Source organism: Gaeumannomyces tritici (genome assembly GCF_000145635.1).
Source record: "Gaeumannomyces tritici R3-111a-1 unplaced genomic scaffold supercont2.38, whole genome shotgun sequence".
NCBI classification, from domain to species: domain Eukaryota; kingdom Fungi; phylum Ascomycota; class Sordariomycetes; order Magnaporthales; family Magnaporthaceae; genus Gaeumannomyces; species Gaeumannomyces tritici.
In genome coordinates, this window is record NW_008804582.1 from 1 (window position 1) to 17,186 (window position 17,186).

Here is a 17,186-nt window from a genome sequence, read left to right on the forward strand (position 1 = left end):
GGCGCGCGGACCCGCCGCGCCGCGCCGGCGCAGGTCCAGCTTGGCGACGGGCGAGTTGGCCTGCACTTTGAGGTTCGGCCCCGCGAGCGGCAGGTAGCCGCTCGCGCTGGTGGAGCGGGTCCAGGTGCGGGCGTCGATGGTTCTGGGCTGGCGCATGGCGCCGATGGGGTTGCCGCCGAGCGACTCGGGGTTGGACGGCACGCCGGCGGCGTTGAAGGTCTGGGCGAAGAAGAGCCGCATGCTCTCGGGCTGCGTGGGGGGGATGGTGGTCTGGACGGGGCCGCCGAAGCCCACGCCCTCGTCGCCGTAGGTGCCCGGGAACCTGGTGAAGTTGTGGGCACGCAGCATGGCCGGGTACATGGAGCCCCAGTTCCAGCCCGGGTTCCCGAGCTCCTCCCAGGCGTCGTACTCCTGGACGCTGCCGTGGTCCCACACCATCAGGTTTAGGGCCGAACTGCCCCCGAGGATGCGGCCCCGGGGGTGGGTGATCTTGCGGCCGCCGAGCTCTGCCTGTTCGACCGAGGTGAGGTTCCAGTCGAACCGGCCGCCCCAGGAGCGGCCTCCGAACCCGGGGATGTTGATCGTGTCGTCCGGTTCGGCGGGCCCAGCTTCCAGAAGCAAGATTGACGCGCTCGGGAGACCCTGGCTTAGGCGCGTGGCTAGGGCCGCGCCCGCTGTTCCGCCGCCGACAATGATCTACGTGCCATGAGGTTCGACGTTTGTTAGCCAACGCGCCAAGTCTCGACCGAGCTGAGCAGGGTGGTCCTCACGTAATCATAGGTCGCATTGTCGTCCGTGTGCGCCTTGGGAGGTTTCGCAACCGTCCAACCGGCACCGAGCAGGGTGGTCCAAACGGCCAGTGGCACAAAGGAGCGCACCATTTTGTCTTGCGATTGGCGTCTGCTCTCGCGTCACTGCGATTCCTGCTGTGGCATGCGAGGAGTAACACCTCAAACCACAACATCCAAGCTGCGCATCCCAGGCCGCGATATATATATGTGCCCCATCCAAGGCATCATAAAGACTGGAAGAGCCCTCGCATTCCAGAGTTCGGAGGAAAAAAAAGCCGGTGGAGTGGATGGTTGCCTGGTGGATGCTATCGAGACATTTCCAGCCTGTAAGAGACAATCGCTAGTCTCGCCAAGAAGGGGGGAACCGTCCACTCAACCACCCAAATTCCTCGATACCACCATGCTGTGCAACCACAACGGCTGCCCCCGCTTTCTTCCCAGGGCGAGCCGGGCGAAGGGGATTAGTCAGCTCCCGGGAGAGCCCGAAAATGGAAGTACGCCGCTGCACCTACACGCTCAGCACGGATTCCCGGTTCGACCCCGCCTCCAGTACTCCGGCAACACCCCACCAACCGAAAAAAAAAACAACCGAGCCACTTCCCCCATACAAACTCTATAGCAGAAAGCTCAGTCTCAATCAAAACAAACCTAATTCGCGATGCCTCAGCACCATTCTACGCCTAAAAAAGCATCTATTACCTGGGGCCTTGACTGCCCATTAAATTGCACAGGAATAGCAGTTAATTTTTATTTTTTGTTGTTGATAAACAGCTTTTTGAAATGTGCCCCTATTTTGGTTGGGTGGCTCGTTTTTTGTTCTCGGTTGGTGCACTCCAATCGGACAAGCAGGCCACACAAAATATCGTGACGCTCAGCAGTAGCCCGGCCGGCACGTCAGTTGTTAGCGCCGACACACCCATTCTTATCACGTCCTTCATCACTGTCCTCGCCTCAACCTGGAGCAACAGCTACGCCACCGCAACGACTTGTATACCTAACATGGACGAGTTCGTCACGCGCCCCCAAAAGTGTGTACCTATATCCGGCGGCGTGGCATCTAGTATTTATTTATAGGAAAGTCGACTGTGAAGGAGGATTGCAGCCAACATGACGGCGAGCGCCGGGAGGGTATATGGATCGTGGAATGGCTCTCTGCTATCCGAAGGACAATGGCTCTCCCTGTCCGAAGGACAATGGCCATCACCTGGGCGTGGTGCGCGCGGAGTCGGGCACACATAGTTAGCGCAAACCTCATCCCAAGACCCGAGTCGCCTGCTGGGCCTGTGGTGATAAGAGATTGGGTGACGATGCTCCTAATGTAATCGCTGGCCAGGGAGAATGAATGGAGGACGCGGAAGGGGACGCCCACCGCTCCATCTGCCTGGCCGAGGTGGTCAAGTCGTTCACGAGTTTTTTTCTTTCCTCAAGTTTTTTTTCTTTTCTTTTCTTTTTTTGTTTTCGGAAGACGACGATCCTCCTCTCGGTCTAAGTTGACCTGCTAGCACCTGAGTTGGCAGACCGCCATCAATGTCGGCCGTGCTCTAGACCATACAAAGGCCCGATTCTCATCTTAGCGCGCCAGACCCAGTTCAGCGGTCTCTGTGGACTGACGAAGCCGGCGGCAACGGCTTGTCCCGAACCTGTCAGTACGTCTCCTGCGCTATCGCACGGTCGTGGCATCTGACATCAGACCACGGCAGCATAAGGTTTTGGAGTTTCCCAGATCTTGACGTCCGTCCATCTCGGTTGACCCTCGTACTCTCGTTCCCGTCAAAGAAGAGTGGGGGGAAGGCCGACTAGGACCACCGATCTCGATGGCCGCCCTCGCCATCAAAGGCAAGGGGACGAGTCAGGAGGGAAGCGAAGGGGTGTGATGGGCACTGCAGTCGGGACAGCCTCCGAGGCACCTGCTCGTGCTCATTGGTCAACCATTGGAGGCTAGTTCAGCCCCGAGTGCAACGAGCTGGAACGCGAAAGCTCAACCGAGCTGCCAAGCCGCACGTGCCCTACAGGGGACTAGGATATTAAACGTTAAGAGTGCGGAGCCCTCCAGGGGGGTCTGCGATACATTGATTTGGCAGGATTTTCTGTGGGAAAAAGTGTAGTTGGAGATCCCTGAAGGGCTCCGCACTTTTGACGTTTAATATCCTAGTCCCCTGTACACATTACCCACACAATCCCTGCCGCCTCCACGCTGCCCCGAACCACCGGGCCCAGAGCAACGCGGCACCCTGAGGCAGTGCTTGGCCTGTGCTCATGTTCACTCTACGCTATTTCGCGGGGAGCTAGGATGGCCTAATTTAGGTCGTCGAGCATTGCAACGGTTCATTTCATCGCTTCACTACGTTAGAGGATCGGTGTCGGCCCCACATCTTGGCTGATTGTTGACGAGGTCATCGCGCACCCCTACCAGGCCTTTCTCACCAACTTTTCGCCCCGGGGTTTTCTGTTTTTCCCCAGAGCCTCAATCCTTTACCCAGTGCATGTGATCTTTCTTATCTTGAGCGCTGCCAAGGTAGTTCTCGGACAAAGGAATGGCAACGGAGAGAAGCTCGACGTGCAGTAGCTCGGCATGGCAGACGTCAAAAGTGGTGCGCAGATTAGTGATCAGAGAAGGTGCGCCTCCAATGTGCCTCCTGTCAGCCGGGGGTACACACTGGTCTTAATCTCGCACTTTCAGCCACAATGGAAAGGGCAAGGGCAGCGACGGACGCGCTTTCCTATCCAGGCAGCTCGTGAGGGCTAGTGTGCAAGGGTTCGGCGACCGGCATTCTGGTTCAAGCCGCGCCCAGCGTCAGCCTCAGAGAGAGGCGTCTTGACCGACGATGGCCACCATCGATGTGGCGTTATGCCTGCAACACAACTGCTGCATTTCAACTCCGTCCTAGGCATGTCTAGGGCTGTCCGAAAAGCGAACCACATCGGGTTGGTAATGGTGCGCAATCCCTCAGCCTCGGCCTCGGTCGGCATGGGCTATCCGAGGGATAGCATGGCAGCTTGAATGCCTACTAGTAAACCGTGCCCGGCGACCTTAAAATCTGCTCTCACCCCATCCCACTTCTCCTCGTCCCCGGAATCTGGGACCACCCGCTTCCCCTCGTAGCGTCTCGCTACCAATTTCCGCCTCGGGAGCACCCTTGAAAGAAACTGGCCGCGGCAGCCCAGGACCAGCGCTTCTAGCAGAGTATAAACTGCCCTCCGCCTGCCCCATCGCTGCGCGATGCAATACGACATCCGGCCGCTCGGATCCAAAGCTCTCCACACGCCCGCCGCTTGCCCCCCATGTCCAACTCGACCGACGCCTTGGCCTACCGCTGGAACGAAGACCGAGCCACCGATGGCGTCCCCATCACCATCATATGCCCCTCCATCGTGCTCTTGCTTGTCGCCCTCCGCATATACACAAGAGCGGTCTATCTCGTCAAGAAGATCTTCGTCGAAGACTACGCCATCGTCGGGGCCATGGTGCGTGTCGTTGATCCCGAAACCTACGACTCCGGCCAGAGCCTATTGCTAATCAACATTTACAGGTCTTCTCCATCATCCTATCTGTCTTCCTTGTGATAGGTAAGCTGCATGACATGCCTCGGGCTGATGGTGTTCGGTTCACTCTGCTTTCGTCTCTCGTGCTAACTAACATCCCTTAGCCTTCTCCAATGGCGCTGGAAGACATTTCGAAACAGTCAGCTCCCAGGAGTGGATGCGTATTCGCAAGGTACATATATCCCTTTCTAGCCGAACACTCTCGTGCGATGCCCACGACGCAGCAACTGATGGCGCGCTCTCGGCAGTTTACCCCCTACGTGTACATCAGCTACAGCGCAGCGCACTTCCTCCTCAAGCTGTCCATCGTGTTCCAGTACATGCGAATCAGTGTCATGAATTTCGAGAAGCGTTTATGCTATGCTCTTGCTGCCATCCTAGTCTGCGGGTTTCTTTCCTTCTTCGTAACTAGTCTTGTCATCTGCAGACCCTTTTACGCCATATGGACGCCAAACGTCCCCGGAGCCGTCTGCGTCAACGTTACCCTTTCAATGACGGCAACTCAGATATACTTCATCGTTATGGACTTTGCCATCCTAATCGGTCCCTTTTTTATCCTTCGGCACCTAACAATCCCCTGGCCGCAACGAATACTTCTCGGCTTCGTTTTGGCTCTTGGAGCAATGTGAGTCAATACCCTTTGTTTTGGTGTATATCGGATTGTTGGAGCCGGTAGCTAACGAATCCTCTCCTTAGGGCGAGTATCGTGTCCGTCCTGCGTCTGCTGGTGATCCAGCGGTCTACAACCTCAACAGACAAAACATGGGATAGTGTCCCTAGCGGTTTATACGGCGTCATCGAGATAAACGTCGGCATTGCCTGCTCGTGCATCGTTACGCTCAGACCATTGTTCAGTCGATGGCGGTGGCTTGCCCGGGGCGAACCAAAGCCACCGCCAGGGATAAGTCCGGCACAAAAGCCTCCGCGCCCCATGGACCCCTTTTCCGTGGGCAGCGACAGCACCCAAGTTCTCACCGTGTCCGATGATATGGAACTGGGCAGGGTGCACGCGGCCAGCTATGGGGGCTCCACCAGGGCAGGCAGCAGAGCTGCTGAGGAACACGGAGAGCAGACTCTTCCGGCGGTGTCGCGATGGGAGAGCACGGACCCCCACTTCCGGTTGGACGAAGAGCAGCAGCGCCGGCAGACTTCTGTCGCCTAGGGCCCCGATCACCTGGACTCCAGGAATTCGAGGCACCCTTCGACCTAGCCTAGCGACAAGTGATATCGATATGATACCATGTGTGTATCCAGCCAAGCCCAGGTGCAGATCAAACGACAGGACATACGCCATGTTCCGGGGTGCCTGTGCCCACCTTGCGCTCCCAAACGAGGGCGCGCCTCACGGCCGTTTTGACACAGGCCAGCCGCCATGTGTTGCGTGTGCTCCGCAGGGACGTCGTCCTCGCTACCGCTGCAATACGTGCCAGCATCAGCCCAACTTCGAATCGGATATGCGTGCTACAGACACCCCCACCCGACGAACCTACCCAAAGTAAAAAGCATCCAACGCGACTAGAGGTCGCCCTTCTTATCCCTCCCCCTCTTTCCGGTGGTACTGCCTTTTGCGACCACAGGCCAAGGCAAGGGCACGGAATAATTTTCCCGGCCCGGGCCACCTCGGCCGCGATCCGCCGCTAGCTGAGGCCGCGGCCGGGCGCTTAGGCATTCTGCTTTCGGGACGGCCTCATTTTTGAGGCCCTGGCATCAACCGGCACACTCGGGTCCTGACCAAGGAGCGGAGTCCTGATGGCCATCAGTGGCCCCCCACGCCCGCGATCTTGTCCTGGCCTGTACCGAAGGGATATCCGCGGCAGTCTGATGCCCACGCGAGTATTCGACAGGCACATAGCCGCTGGGAGTTATACTGCCCTGCCTCGGGCATGGCGGGAGGAAAGTGCTGTGTTGTTTTCTAAATCGATAGCAATGCCGGAGACCTGGAGGCGGCCAAACATTACGATAGGGGACTAGCGGGATAACTCTCCTACTCTCAAGTCATGTCATTCATCACGCGGAAGCAGCTCGTGAGGTGTGGTTCTGCAGGGTGTAGCTGTGACAATTCACAAGGAATAGCGTGTGACGTATTCCTAGATCCGGATGCTCTCCGCCACACACTTGACTGAAAACAGTCCATTCCCACCATCTGTCCATGTAATCGCTTTAACGTGCGTGTCTGGTATAAAGCGTCGGCGACAATTACGCCAAGTAGGCTTCCTCGAATTTACACTCTCTGGATTTCTCGGCTCGGTATCCAGCCTCGTATCACATGCCCACGTCCAATTCGAGCAGGGCTACAAGTAACACCAGTTCTGCTCGCGCCCCACAATCCCTTCGCTCGCAAAACGCTGTGCGAGCATGAGCGAGCCATGTTCTGTCGCAGGCGGCTATCAGCAAAGTCGCAAAATGCTCTTCCGTTTGTTTTGATCCAGATATCGGGGTTGGCAGCCTCCACTGTCTCGGTCCCCGTGCGCGCCTTCAGGATTTCATACGATATTTTTTTTCTTCTCGCGTTCGATTGGTCGGTTCTGATCTTCGTGGAGTTTTCCGTACAAGTTGTCGATCGCCTCACCGCTGGCCTCGGCTGGCATCCGATAGTTTTTTGGTTCCAGTATCCATACATCTCGCCAGGTCTGTATGGTCAGCCTATCCAGATGGCTGGCTTTACTTTGTAGATGACAGTTGGCCTATCCACATGTCTGGCCTCGGTCTATCCGTTTGTTATTGATCACGGTCGAAGGGTTCCCGTCCGCAGCTATAAAAACAAGGCTGCGAGCCTTACTTTGAGGAATTGCCTAACTCGCCATCGCGCTCCGACCAGAGATCAGCGCACAGCCAACTCACAGCTCCATCACTGCACGCTCTCCTCCCGCAAGTCCATCCCTCAGCACCGATCCATAATGAAGGCCACCCTCGTCCTCGCGACCCTCCTCGCCGGCGCCGCCGAGGCCGGCAACATCTGCCTCGCGGGCACCTACAAGACAGTCGGGTGGCCCCGGTCCAACGTCGTCGTCTTCGCCGCCGGCTCGCCCTGCACCGACGGCCGGACGACCACGTACGGCGACCGGACCATGAACAACATCTGCGACCGGCTGCCTGTCGGCGTGCGCCTCTGCGAGCGCAACGGCAACCTCGTCCCCATCGGCCACGGGCCAACGGCCGCGCCCGGCTGCCAGATCGGGCTCGAGATCGACAGCCGCGTCTACACGGGCGACACCTACCCCTACAACCCGGACGACGCAAACGCCCACAGGGGGCCCTGCAGCGCGAGCTGCGGCCTGACCGGGATCGACGGGTTCCTGCACTTCGTCGGCGTGCCCATGTGCTAAATCACCCGAGGGCGGTGTGCCAAGTCACGTTTTAGCCACCACGACATACCAACTGCGGCGGTGCAACCTGTCATGTTACTGAGGGAGGAGGAAGAGAAAGAGGAGTATCTTGTACAGGCAGAGCGGCCTCCTTTGGTAAACTTGTTTCAGCGACTCCAACGAGGAACCCATAATCAATACCGCATAACAGCACATGTAATAGTTTGGAAGCAAATCACTGTTAGCGCAGTAGCCTTTAATACACTACTTAGCCTATGGAAGGGCTCTGCTTTGCGTTTAAACTAATCTGAAGGGAAGTGCTTTAACTTGGTGCTATACCATCCGTTGGTGCAGCTACATCTGTCTGATGGTATCCTATAAATCGGGTATCCTGTTAGTCGAGTCAGGCCGTTTCACCGCTGAACCACATCAGCCAACCCACAGCCTTCTCCATCCGTGTTAGTCGAAAGCAGCCGGTCGAATAGCTTCCGGGGGCAACTGCACCTGCTTTGGGCCCCTACCTCTTCCTAGAGTCACGTCGGCTTCCTGCTCCTAATTTGACGAAGCGTGCCACCCTGGCAAGGGGCCCCGCAGTCCTGACAAGTCTGGCCATTTGTTCGCCGGACCCCCTCCATTTTTGCTGTCGACGGCGCCTCCGCCACCACAAGATGACACGGGGGAAAGGGGAGGATAGTAGACAGAGGTTGCTGATAGCTCAGTTAGCACACATGATGTATGTACCAATTTCCTTGGCATTGCGGCTCCACGAAAGACTGCTGAGGGGTTTTCAATGCTTAACCCGTGCAACCTTGTTGCATTCGATCTTGGATCTCCGGTCGAGGCGGCAAGGCCCGATAACGGGTACTCATGACGCCCACCGCGCCCAGACCCCACCGACTTTCACGCCCTCTGTTCCCCCTCGCCAGATCGTTTCGGTCGGATCGAAAATCGCAAGCACTTCCATGGCTGTTGCGGCAGAGGCTGGTGCAGGGGGCGATGCTCGTGCTCAGCCTGCAGAGCCTCCCTGTCGCAGCCAGACCCAACATCGTCCTCATCATGAGCGACGACCAGGACGCTCGGCTGGGGTCCATGCGGTTTATGGAAACCGTCCAGTCAGAGCTCGTGGCCAAGGGAAGCAGCTTTGTGAACCACCACACCACCTTGGCGTAGTGCTGTCTCAGCAGAGTCACTTTACTCCGCGGGCAGGCGGCTCACAACACCAACGCTACCAACGTTTTTGCTCCTGGGTAGGTTTTATTGCTGGAGAAATGCGTGTCTGCCTCGACGAGCGTCCATGCAGCCGACTCGGCGTTTCTTCGACAGCGGCAACTATGAGAAGTTTACCCTTTCTGGCGAGGGCAGCAGCTACCTGCCGCATTAGGTGAAGAAGGCTGGGTATCGAGTCGAGTGCGAGTCCAATTTGCAAATTTCGGGCAGCCACAGTTTATTTTTTGGTGCTTTTGGATTCCTGCTGACGTGGTGACAGATCTGGACAAGTTTCTAACGGCGTCAACCTGTTGAATTGGGCGTCACCTCCCAAAGGTTGGGATCACGTCGACGACTTGGTAGGTTGCAGCCTATAGTTGGGCGGGTTTGCGGTCCGTCAATATCTAATTCCGTGCAGCTCGAGCCGTACCAGACTACTCCCAACTCGGTTTTCATGGCCGAGTATGGCAGCACGCCCGTGTTCTTTAAGGGTTACCACCAGGCAGATGTCACCCGGGCCAAGGCGTAGGTGTTTACGACGAGAACCATGCCCAACCCGAGTGCTTCCAGGCCAGCGCTAACTTGGACCCTCTAGCCTTGATCGCCTGGAGCAGCTGACTGCTCAGTCGGACCCCTTCTTCCTGTTCATCTCGCCAACGGCGCTTTATTTAGATGACAGCACGGAAATCACGGTGCCGTGCACTTGCCACGAGAAGCTGTTCACTAACGCCACGGTGCCGAGAACGCCGTCTTTCAGCCCGCCCGACAACGTTCAGCGGAATCAAGTCTGGTGGATCCGAGAGCTGAGCAGGATGGGAGACGCCGAGATGGACTGGGCCGATGCAGAATATCGTCGGCGAGCCCAGGCCCTGGCCGGGGTTGATAAGCTGGTCAGCGACGTCCTTGGCAAGCTGGAGGAGAAAGGAGCCCTGGACAACACCTACAGTAAGCGCCGCCACTCCTTTGCCGTACCGCTGCCATCGTCTAACGTGCGTACTGCGCAATTGTTTTCACGTCCGACAACGAGTACCACCTGGGCCAGCACAGGATGGCTGTCGGCAAAACGACGCCTTTTACCGAGGACACCAATCTCCCTTTTGTCGTCAGAGGCCCTGGGGTTCCCCAGGGTGTGGAGTCGACGCTTGTCGGCTCTCGTCTGGACCTTGCGCCAACGTTTCTCGACATAGCAGGGGTCCCCAAGGGGGAGCTCCCGTCCCTCTTGGACTCCCACTGGTGCGAAACTAGCGATGTAGAGCTTTACAAAACCATTGTAGACTTCAGGAATACTTGGCCCGGAACGTCGACCACTTGACGTTCCTTTTTCCTGCCCGAAACGCAGCTAACGAGACGAAACTACCAGAACGATCCTCACGAAGACCATAACCTGTATAACTGGACAAGAAGGGTGGGACGCGCTCAGGTTCCAATATTTGGTAGCCCCATGGCCTACAATGTTCCAATATAACAACAGACCCCCGATCGGCATATTCGCCCCAGTGCCAGTTTAAGAGGCCGGCTCCCCCGTAGCTGGAAGCGCCTCTATAGGTACACTGATCTCGGTCTTGTAATGACCGAAGTTATCCGCCACCAGGTCTCGAGGGTGTGCTTCTTCGGACAATAACGGCGCCGCATAAGACGTGCAAACTCCAATGCCGCACCTGGCTAAACTAGGTAGGACCCTTCCACAATTATCCCATGCCCAGGCGGCAAAGTTCATGGTGTCAGGAGGGGGCCGCCGATGCTCTGCTCACGCTCTTGCACACATATCTCCATCCTTCTACAATCAGCGCTCTCCTGGGTATTCCGTAATTCTTCCCAAACTGTCGTCGGATGGTCCACTCCAGACACATGGACGGGATGCAACGACAAACTCCTACGTTCTTAGCTGATTCCCCCAGTGGTTAAGCGGAGCGGCCAATGAGCTGGTGGTGGGTAGTTCACGAGGCGACCATCGACAAGGTGATGCGACCCTGCCCTCGACCCAAGGTGCCTAATCTGCGCATCAGTCCATGATCTGGGCATCAGTCCATAATCTGGGCATCAGTCCATGCATCAGAGGTCGTGGACAGATCTTCCGTCGCCACGAGGCGCCTCGGTTCAGGGGCAGGCGGGAGATCGGGCAGGACAGCGCAGGAGTAAGCAATGGCTGGTGTGCCCTGGCACTCTCAGCTTCTGGGCGGTGCAAAGATGGTCAACCATCGTCCACTCGCAACACAGGAAGAAGGTGTTGCTTTTTTCTACAGGAGTCGGCGTCGGCCCCCCCGCAGCAAGGCGTCTGTGGGCCCCCGGAAAATCGCTGGCTTGGTGCGGTGGGCTGTTTCAAAACCAGCGAATTGGTGGACAGACGCCAGCAAGACTAGGCGGTGTTGGGTTAAGCGCTCGGCAGATGACCCTCCGCGGCCTGTCGAGGTGACACGGCAGACCGGAGAAAGAGGAGCACACCCACCCACCCCCGGCGGCTAACTGCCTGCTCGTTGGTGGCAGGCCGATGGAGGGAAAAGGCAAGAGGACAAGCGCAAAAGGTGGGAACGAAGTCCCCAGGGGGCAACGCTGATTTCTACGCCTAATAGTGGCGGACCTGGTTTTGGGTAACATTCCCGGCGGGGCGGACGACCTCGATGGGGACGACAGCCGGTAACCCCAGGGTCCCGGTAGTTGCTCCCCCGCCCCCCGCGCTCTGGAGAAACTTGATCCGCCCAAGGAGGGGGTGAGGGCGGGAGCCGCAAGCAGGAGGGGAGGAGGCATCGGGGGCATCCCAGTTATTCCGTAAGACGTCTCGGCTCCGCGATTGGACGGAAGAATTGCGGCCAGCGATGAGAGACGCATGGATGGACCCTCATTGGATAGCTAGCGGACCACTGCCTTTTTGGGCCCAGGCAGACATCGCCATCGCAGGAATGTGCCTGTTGACGGTAGATGGATGGGGCGATAGTGTGGCGGGCTATCTGATGTACCCCAGCATTCGGTTGACAAGGGCCCAAGATCGGTGGGTCAAACAACCAAGCGCTGGGGTGTACTATACAGCCGCTGCTGCCATGTCACCGTGGAATTAGAAGCCACGGCGAGGTATATAAGTCCGGGGGCGCCGCGGTCCCTCAATGGATTTGTTTTTTCTTTTCGAGCACGGCCAGCCATCCCCCAGCCCGCCCCAGTCTCTGCACACTCAACTCCAGTGTTCAGCTGAGCAAGAAACAGAAAGTCCACCCCTCTACTCCGACATCATGAGGTTCTTCGAGACAGGCGCCGCGCTCCTCGCGCTCACGGCCTCGGCGGCCGCGCAGTGCTCGCTCCCGTCGACCTACCGCTGGACCTCGACGGGCTCGCTCGCGGACCCCAAGAACGGGGCGGCCTCGCTCAAGGACTTCACGCACGCCACGTACAACGGGCAGAACCTCGTCTACGCCACCACGGGTGGCAGCGGCTGGGGCTCGGTCATGCTCGGCACCTTTAGCAACTGGAACCAGATGAACAGCGTGACGCAGACGCGCATGCCCAGCGGCACCGTTGCGCCCTCGCTCTTCCTCTTCCGGCCCAAGAACATCTGGGTGCTGGCCTACCAGTGGGGGCCCACGGCCTTCTCTTACCGCACCTCGAGCAACCCGACCAACGTCAACGGCTGGTCGGGCGTGCAGCCGCTCTTCACCGGCAGCATCTCCGGGTCCGGCACGGGCCCCATCGACCAGGCCGTCATCGGCGACGGCACAAACATGTACCTCTTCTTCGCGGGTGACAACGGTAAGATCTACCGGGCGCAGATGCCGTACGCCAACTTCCCCGGCAACTTCGGCTCGGGCTCGACCGTGGTCATGTCGGGCTCGACCAACGACCTGTTCGAGGCCGTGCAGGTCTACACCATCGCCGGCGGCTCGGGCAACCAGCGCTACCTCATGATCGTCGAGGCCATCGGCGGGCAGGGCCGCTACTTCCGCTCCTTCACCGCCTCGAGCCTGGGCGGCTCCTGGACCGCCAACGCCGCGTCCGAGTCGAAGCCCTTCGCCGGCAAGGCCAACAGCGGCGCCACGTGGACCAACGACATCAGCCACGGCGAGCTGATCCGCTCCGACCCGGACGAGAAGATGACCATCGACCTCTGCAACCTGCAGTTCCTGTACCAGGGCCGCGCCCCCAACTCGGGCGGCGAGTACATCCGCCTCCCCTACCGCCCCGGCCTGCTTACCCTGCAGCGTTAAGCGTGTCGACCATGGTAGTGGGAGGTGATGGCTGGTGATCCGCGAGAGTCTCTCGGGATGGTGCGTTCGAGCTGGGTGGTCGTGTACAAAAGGTGGCCCACTCAGGGGCTTGGGCATCTGGGAGGAAAGTTTGTATATAACTTTGTTTTGTCTTCGATTCTCTGCAAATATTTTACGACGCATTTTACCTGCTGGGTTGTCACTTAAATTGCCATTCTTGCCAAAAAATACATTGTGTCGCTTGAGTTTGTCCGTCGGCTGTAAACAATAGTAACTTTGGTCCAGCTGCCATTTCCACCGAGTTTCTGCGTGAGATTTTACAAAAACGGCCTCAGGTCCATTTGGGCAAGAAGCTTGATATTGGTGCTGGTCGCCCTTTCTTTCCTTGGGCATATCAGGGTGGGGGCACGCCATGATTCAAGGTGGGGGGTCTGGGGGCCCGTCTTGTCCTCTCTTTCATCGCCTTGTCTTTCCTCGCCCTCCACATCCATCCATCATCGATCTAGCCTGCCCCGATTTGGGAGCCATGCAAACTTCCCGGCACCATGCCCTTTCCCTTGCGCCCAGGAAAAGTCGGGACGAAGATTGTCCTTGGTTGGGTTGGGGGCTGGCCAGCGCACGGCCCCACCACAGCCCCGCGTCACGCGTTTTTCAGCTCTGGTCCAGGGCGATGGAAGGCGCGCCCTCGAGATAACGACACACATGGCGAGGGGTTAAACAGCACCCGTGCCAAAAGAAGCCAGATGGCGCATCTGCATCATTCCAGATCCGCGAGCTCGTCGCCGCCGGGCGGACGCGACCCGCCGTCGGACACAACACCCTTGGAGCCACCCTACTATGAAGTGGAACGCAATCCACATCACCAACGGGGCCTCGCTGGCGCAAAGCTTCTGTCTCGCCGGGCGGCCCTATCCGCCAGAGACGCCGCGGACGAAGCCCATCCCTTGGCTGGGCCTTTGCTGGCTGCAGAGTCGCTGGTGCACCGTCCCAAGAGCCGTCACGTGCCTGGTGTCGCGCAAATGCCTGGCTCTTTCAACCTCGACCTTTCTGCCGATGACCCGATATGGGCAGAGCTTGGCGTTCCCTGCCCCGGGTCAGAAGATTCATCAGACACTACCATGGACGGCGACACGCCGCTAGACCCCTCGGGATCGATCGTCACCCTGCTAAAGGAAGTGATCACTACCGCTGATGAGCTGGCACAGCTGGCGATTTCGCACCTCGATGACATCCATAATGATGACCCAGACCCAACATACCAGAAGACCCCCCGCTATATAATGCAAAACGGAGTGAGGCTTTATATAACGCACGACGGGGTGACTCTCAACCGCGAACAGTCCAGGCTAGTTGAACTAGTGCTTGGCGGCCGAAATGTCTTCTACACAGGGCCAGCGGGCTGCGGCAAGTCAGCTGTGCTAAAGACCTTTGTCGGAGAACTAGAAATAAGACACAAAATTGTCGATATCGTCGCCCCAACAGGTATCGCTGCTCTGAATGTGGGGGGGACCACGACGTGGAGCTACATGGGTTGGAAACCTGACGACGACCGGAAACCACTCGACGAGCTAAAAGAAATAACTGGAAGCGACAATTACGCGAGGGAGCGGCTGCAGGGGACAGAGGTCTTAGTGATAGACGAGATCAGCATGTTGGACAGCAACTTCTTCTATCGCATGAGCGAGGTTATGAAGTCCGTACGCGAGTCCAGCGACCCATTTGGCGGTGTGCAGGTAGTTGTCACTGGCGACTTCCTTCAGCTCCCCCCAGTTAAGCCATTCAAGTACTGCATGGAGTGCGGAAGGGACCTCCTATGGCACAAGAAGCACGACGTGCTCACCTGCCCCAACGACTCGGACGACTCGGACGACAGCTCTCCGCCATCAAACCAACCGCGCTGCCCGAATCCTCGCGCCTACTCCCGGGCTGATAAATGGGCCTTTCGGAGCACCACATGGGCGGAGTGCGATTTCTCCTGCGTGCAATTGAAGAATGTGCACCGCCAGAGCGACCCCGGATTTCTCAGTCTTCTTGCGAAATGCAGGCTAGGGAGCCCTATGAGCCAGGAAGAGGTGGAACTTTTGAAACGTAATACCAGCTGCGCCGAGAACGCCGTGAAGCTCTCCTGCACAAACAAGGAGGTGGACGCCATCAACAAGCGCGAGTACGACCGCCTAGACACAGAGCAGTTCATGTACAGATGTGTTGACGATATCGTCGGCCTCAACCCAAAATCTCGGCGCCATCAGCGCCTCCTCCATCTGGAAAGGAAGGAAGTGAAGGCGGAGGACCTAGAACACGAAACTTTGTACGAGTTCCGGGAGCACAGATATGACAAAAAGCTCTTCCTAAGGGAAGGAATGCGCGTCTGTCTCCTCGCCAACCTCGACATCGATGCGGGTCTGGTCAACGGCAGCCAAGGCGTCATCTGCGGCTTCGAAATAATCACAGGCGAGAACACGGGAGCCAAGCGGCGCGAATCCAAGATCGACCGCTTTATCGAAGGGCTGGAGAAGGAATGGTGGCCCGTGGTCGAGTTCGAGAACAAGATCAAGGGCGAGCCGAAGCTCAGGCGGACAATCGTCGCGGACCGCACCATCATCGAGAGGGGCCCCCACAGCCGCCCAAGCGAGGTGCTCCTCAGCCGCACGCAGATCCCTCTGATGCCGGCGTGGGCCATGACGGTTCACAAGGCCCAGGGCATGACACTGGAAAACGTAATCGTCAACATGGATAGGGTTTTCGAAGAGGGCCAGCTGTATGTTGCGCTGTCCCGGGCCAGGTCGCTGGGGGGGCTCGTGGTCGAGGGCAACTCCGAAGCCCTGAGCACGGGGGCTTTCGCCAACAAGCAGGCGAGACAATTTTACGAAAGGGAGTTTGGCATTGGGAGTGGAGAGTGACGGCGCATGCCTAAGCATATGTTCTTTCCTCCCGCCATGCTGCGGTTCGGTCATATGTTGGATGGGATGGAAGATTGACAGGACATGTTTGTTGGAAACGGCGTTGTACAGGATATCAGTATTATGTTGTGATGGTAGATTAAGGCCGATTAGTAGGGTGTTCCAGGGACTGTTAGGCTAGAGATATTCGCAACGGAAAGACAGAATCTCAGCTCCACCTGGCGAACAGGTCCCGCCACATCTCCTTAAACCCGTAGTGCGGCGACTTGGAGTCGTAGACCTTGGCCTTGCTCTCCCACTCCTCCCCGCCGAGCCTGGCCAGGACGCCCCTCTGGGAACCGCCCGAGCCGCCGTCCAGGAGCGGCCTTTGCAGGTGCCTCGCGCGCTCCCTGATCGTGTCGGCCAGCCGCGGCGCGACGTCGGCAAAGCAGGCGTCGAGCTCGCGCCGCAGCGTGAAGTAGGGCTTCTTGGCCAGGTCCGGCGCCATGAGGTTGTAGGAGCGCGTGATGCTGTTGAGGTTGCCCACCGCGAGCTCCTGGTATGCCTTCTCCGCCGCCTCCCAGGCCGGGTCCCGGAAGGGGTGCGGCGCTGTCCAGGCCGCCGCGGGCTCCTGCTCCGCCTTGCCATCCTCCGAACCCACGGTTCCGACAGTGGGGCCTTCCCCCAGGGCCTCCTGCACGGCCTCGTCGCCCAGCTCCTTGCGCATCTTGGCCATGGCCGGATCCTTAGCCTTGCTCGCCGATGCCACCGCCGCCGCCGCCGCCGCCTCCTTGCCCACCTTCCCGCGCCGGGGATTCCACCGCACCTCGGCGGCCGCGTACCCCTCGGCCCTCGCGACCTGCCTCTCTAGCGACCCGCCCATGCCCGCGATGGACCTTGCCGCGTGCCTCGTCCAGTCGCTGCGCAGGCGGGCGCGGAAGACGTGCAGCGCCTTGGCCAGCTCCTGCTGCTTCTCGATCCAAGGGGGCACCATGTCCTGGCGGCGGATCATATTGTTCATGATGTACTCGGTCGTGTCGACGAAGGGGTTGTCGGCGCGCGCGTCGCGGGGCGCCGCGTCTTTGCCCCGGGGTATGTCGCGGAACTGGCCCCGCGCGATGGCGTCCTCGATACGCTCGTTGGCCAGCGCCGCGAGCCCCGACACCGAGTTGGGACCGACAGTGCGCGCGCCGGACGTGAAGCGCTCGCGCAGCTCGGCCCGCAGCTCGGCGCGCTGCTCCGCGTCCAGCCCGGCCGCGCCCGCGTAGGCGG

At 58.7% G+C, this 17,186-nt stretch overlaps 11 protein-coding genes across 11 annotated transcripts; 7 read left to right on the plus strand and 4 right to left on the minus strand.

Annotated features, from left to right (window-relative positions):
- Positions 1 to 136: 136 nt before the first annotated feature.
- On the plus strand, positions 137 to 709 carry GGTG_13704 (hypothetical protein; the record flags this gene model as incomplete). The annotated part of the gene is made up of 2 exons (XM_009231621.1): positions 137 to 217; positions 311 to 709. The coding sequence occupies 2 exons, from the start codon at positions 137 to 139 to the stop codon at positions 707 to 709; spliced, it is 480 nt and encodes a 159-aa protein (XP_009229885.1).
- Positions 710 to 722: 13 nt separating this feature from the next.
- GGTG_13705 (hypothetical protein) lies at positions 723 to 881 on the minus strand (the record flags this gene model as incomplete). The annotated part of the gene is made up of 1 exon (XM_009231622.1): positions 723 to 881. One exon carries the CDS (start codon positions 879 to 881, stop codon positions 723 to 725), a length of 159 nt encoding a protein of 52 aa, XP_009229886.1.
- Positions 882 to 3,255: 2,374 nt separating this feature from the next.
- GGTG_13706 (hypothetical protein) lies at positions 3,256 to 4,025 on the minus strand (the record flags this gene model as incomplete). The annotated part of the gene is made up of 3 exons (XM_009231623.1): positions 3,256 to 3,427; positions 3,709 to 3,764; positions 3,840 to 4,025. 3 exons carry the CDS (start codon positions 4,023 to 4,025, stop codon positions 3,256 to 3,258), a joined length of 414 nt encoding a protein of 137 aa, XP_009229887.1.
- A 9-nt stretch (positions 4,026 to 4,034) lies between these two features.
- Positions 4,035 to 5,593, plus strand: GGTG_13707 (hypothetical protein). Its single transcript, XM_009231624.1, has 5 exons — positions 4,035 to 4,256; positions 4,322 to 4,358; positions 4,439 to 4,506; positions 4,583 to 4,959; positions 5,031 to 5,593. Exons 1-5 carry the CDS (start codon positions 4,074 to 4,076, stop codon positions 5,494 to 5,496), a joined length of 1,131 nt encoding a protein of 376 aa, XP_009229888.1. The 5' UTR covers positions 4,035 to 4,073; the 3' UTR covers positions 5,497 to 5,593.
- A 1,638-nt stretch (positions 5,594 to 7,231) lies between these two features.
- GGTG_13708 (hypothetical protein) lies at positions 7,232 to 7,660 on the plus strand (the record flags this gene model as incomplete). The annotated part of the gene is made up of 1 exon (XM_009231625.1): positions 7,232 to 7,660. The coding sequence occupies one exon, from the start codon at positions 7,232 to 7,234 to the stop codon at positions 7,658 to 7,660; it is 429 nt and encodes a 142-aa protein (XP_009229889.1).
- Positions 7,661 to 7,941: 281 nt separating this feature from the next.
- GGTG_13709 (hypothetical protein) lies at positions 7,942 to 8,252 on the minus strand (the record flags this gene model as incomplete). The annotated part of the gene is made up of 2 exons (XM_009231626.1): positions 7,942 to 8,014; positions 8,161 to 8,252. 2 exons carry the CDS (start codon positions 8,250 to 8,252, stop codon positions 7,942 to 7,944), a joined length of 165 nt encoding a protein of 54 aa, XP_009229890.1.
- A 115-nt stretch (positions 8,253 to 8,367) lies between these two features.
- GGTG_13710 (hypothetical protein) lies at positions 8,368 to 10,157 on the plus strand (the record flags this gene model as incomplete). Its single annotated transcript, XM_009231627.1, has 7 exons — positions 8,368 to 8,372; positions 8,527 to 8,782; positions 8,846 to 8,886; positions 9,126 to 9,204; positions 9,264 to 9,370; positions 9,441 to 9,834; positions 9,888 to 10,157. The coding sequence occupies 7 exons, from the start codon at positions 8,368 to 8,370 to the stop codon at positions 10,155 to 10,157; spliced, it is 1,152 nt and encodes a 383-aa protein (XP_009229891.1).
- A 735-nt stretch (positions 10,158 to 10,892) lies between these two features.
- On the plus strand, positions 10,893 to 11,258 carry GGTG_13711 (hypothetical protein; the record flags this gene model as incomplete). Its single annotated transcript, XM_009231628.1, has 1 exon — positions 10,893 to 11,258. One exon carries the CDS (start codon positions 10,893 to 10,895, stop codon positions 11,256 to 11,258), a length of 366 nt encoding a protein of 121 aa, XP_009229892.1.
- Positions 11,259 to 11,918: 660 nt separating this feature from the next.
- Positions 11,919 to 13,052, plus strand: GGTG_13712 (alpha-L-arabinofuranosidase axhA-2). The gene has a single exon (XM_009231629.1). It carries the CDS (start codon positions 11,944 to 11,946, stop codon positions 13,033 to 13,035), a length of 1,092 nt encoding a protein of 363 aa, XP_009229893.1. The 5' UTR covers positions 11,919 to 11,943; the 3' UTR covers positions 13,036 to 13,052.
- A 446-nt stretch (positions 13,053 to 13,498) lies between these two features.
- On the plus strand, positions 13,499 to 16,327 carry GGTG_13713 (hypothetical protein). The gene has a single exon (XM_009231630.1). It carries the CDS (start codon positions 13,581 to 13,583, stop codon positions 15,933 to 15,935), a length of 2,355 nt encoding a protein of 784 aa, XP_009229894.1. The 5' UTR covers positions 13,499 to 13,580; the 3' UTR covers positions 15,936 to 16,327.
- Positions 15,729 to 17,137, minus strand: GGTG_13714 (hypothetical protein). The gene has a single exon (XM_009231631.1). It carries the CDS (start codon positions 16,933 to 16,935, stop codon positions 16,144 to 16,146), a length of 792 nt encoding a protein of 263 aa, XP_009229895.1. The 5' UTR covers positions 16,936 to 17,137; the 3' UTR covers positions 15,729 to 16,143.
- Between the last annotated feature and the right edge of the window lie 49 nt (positions 17,138 to 17,186).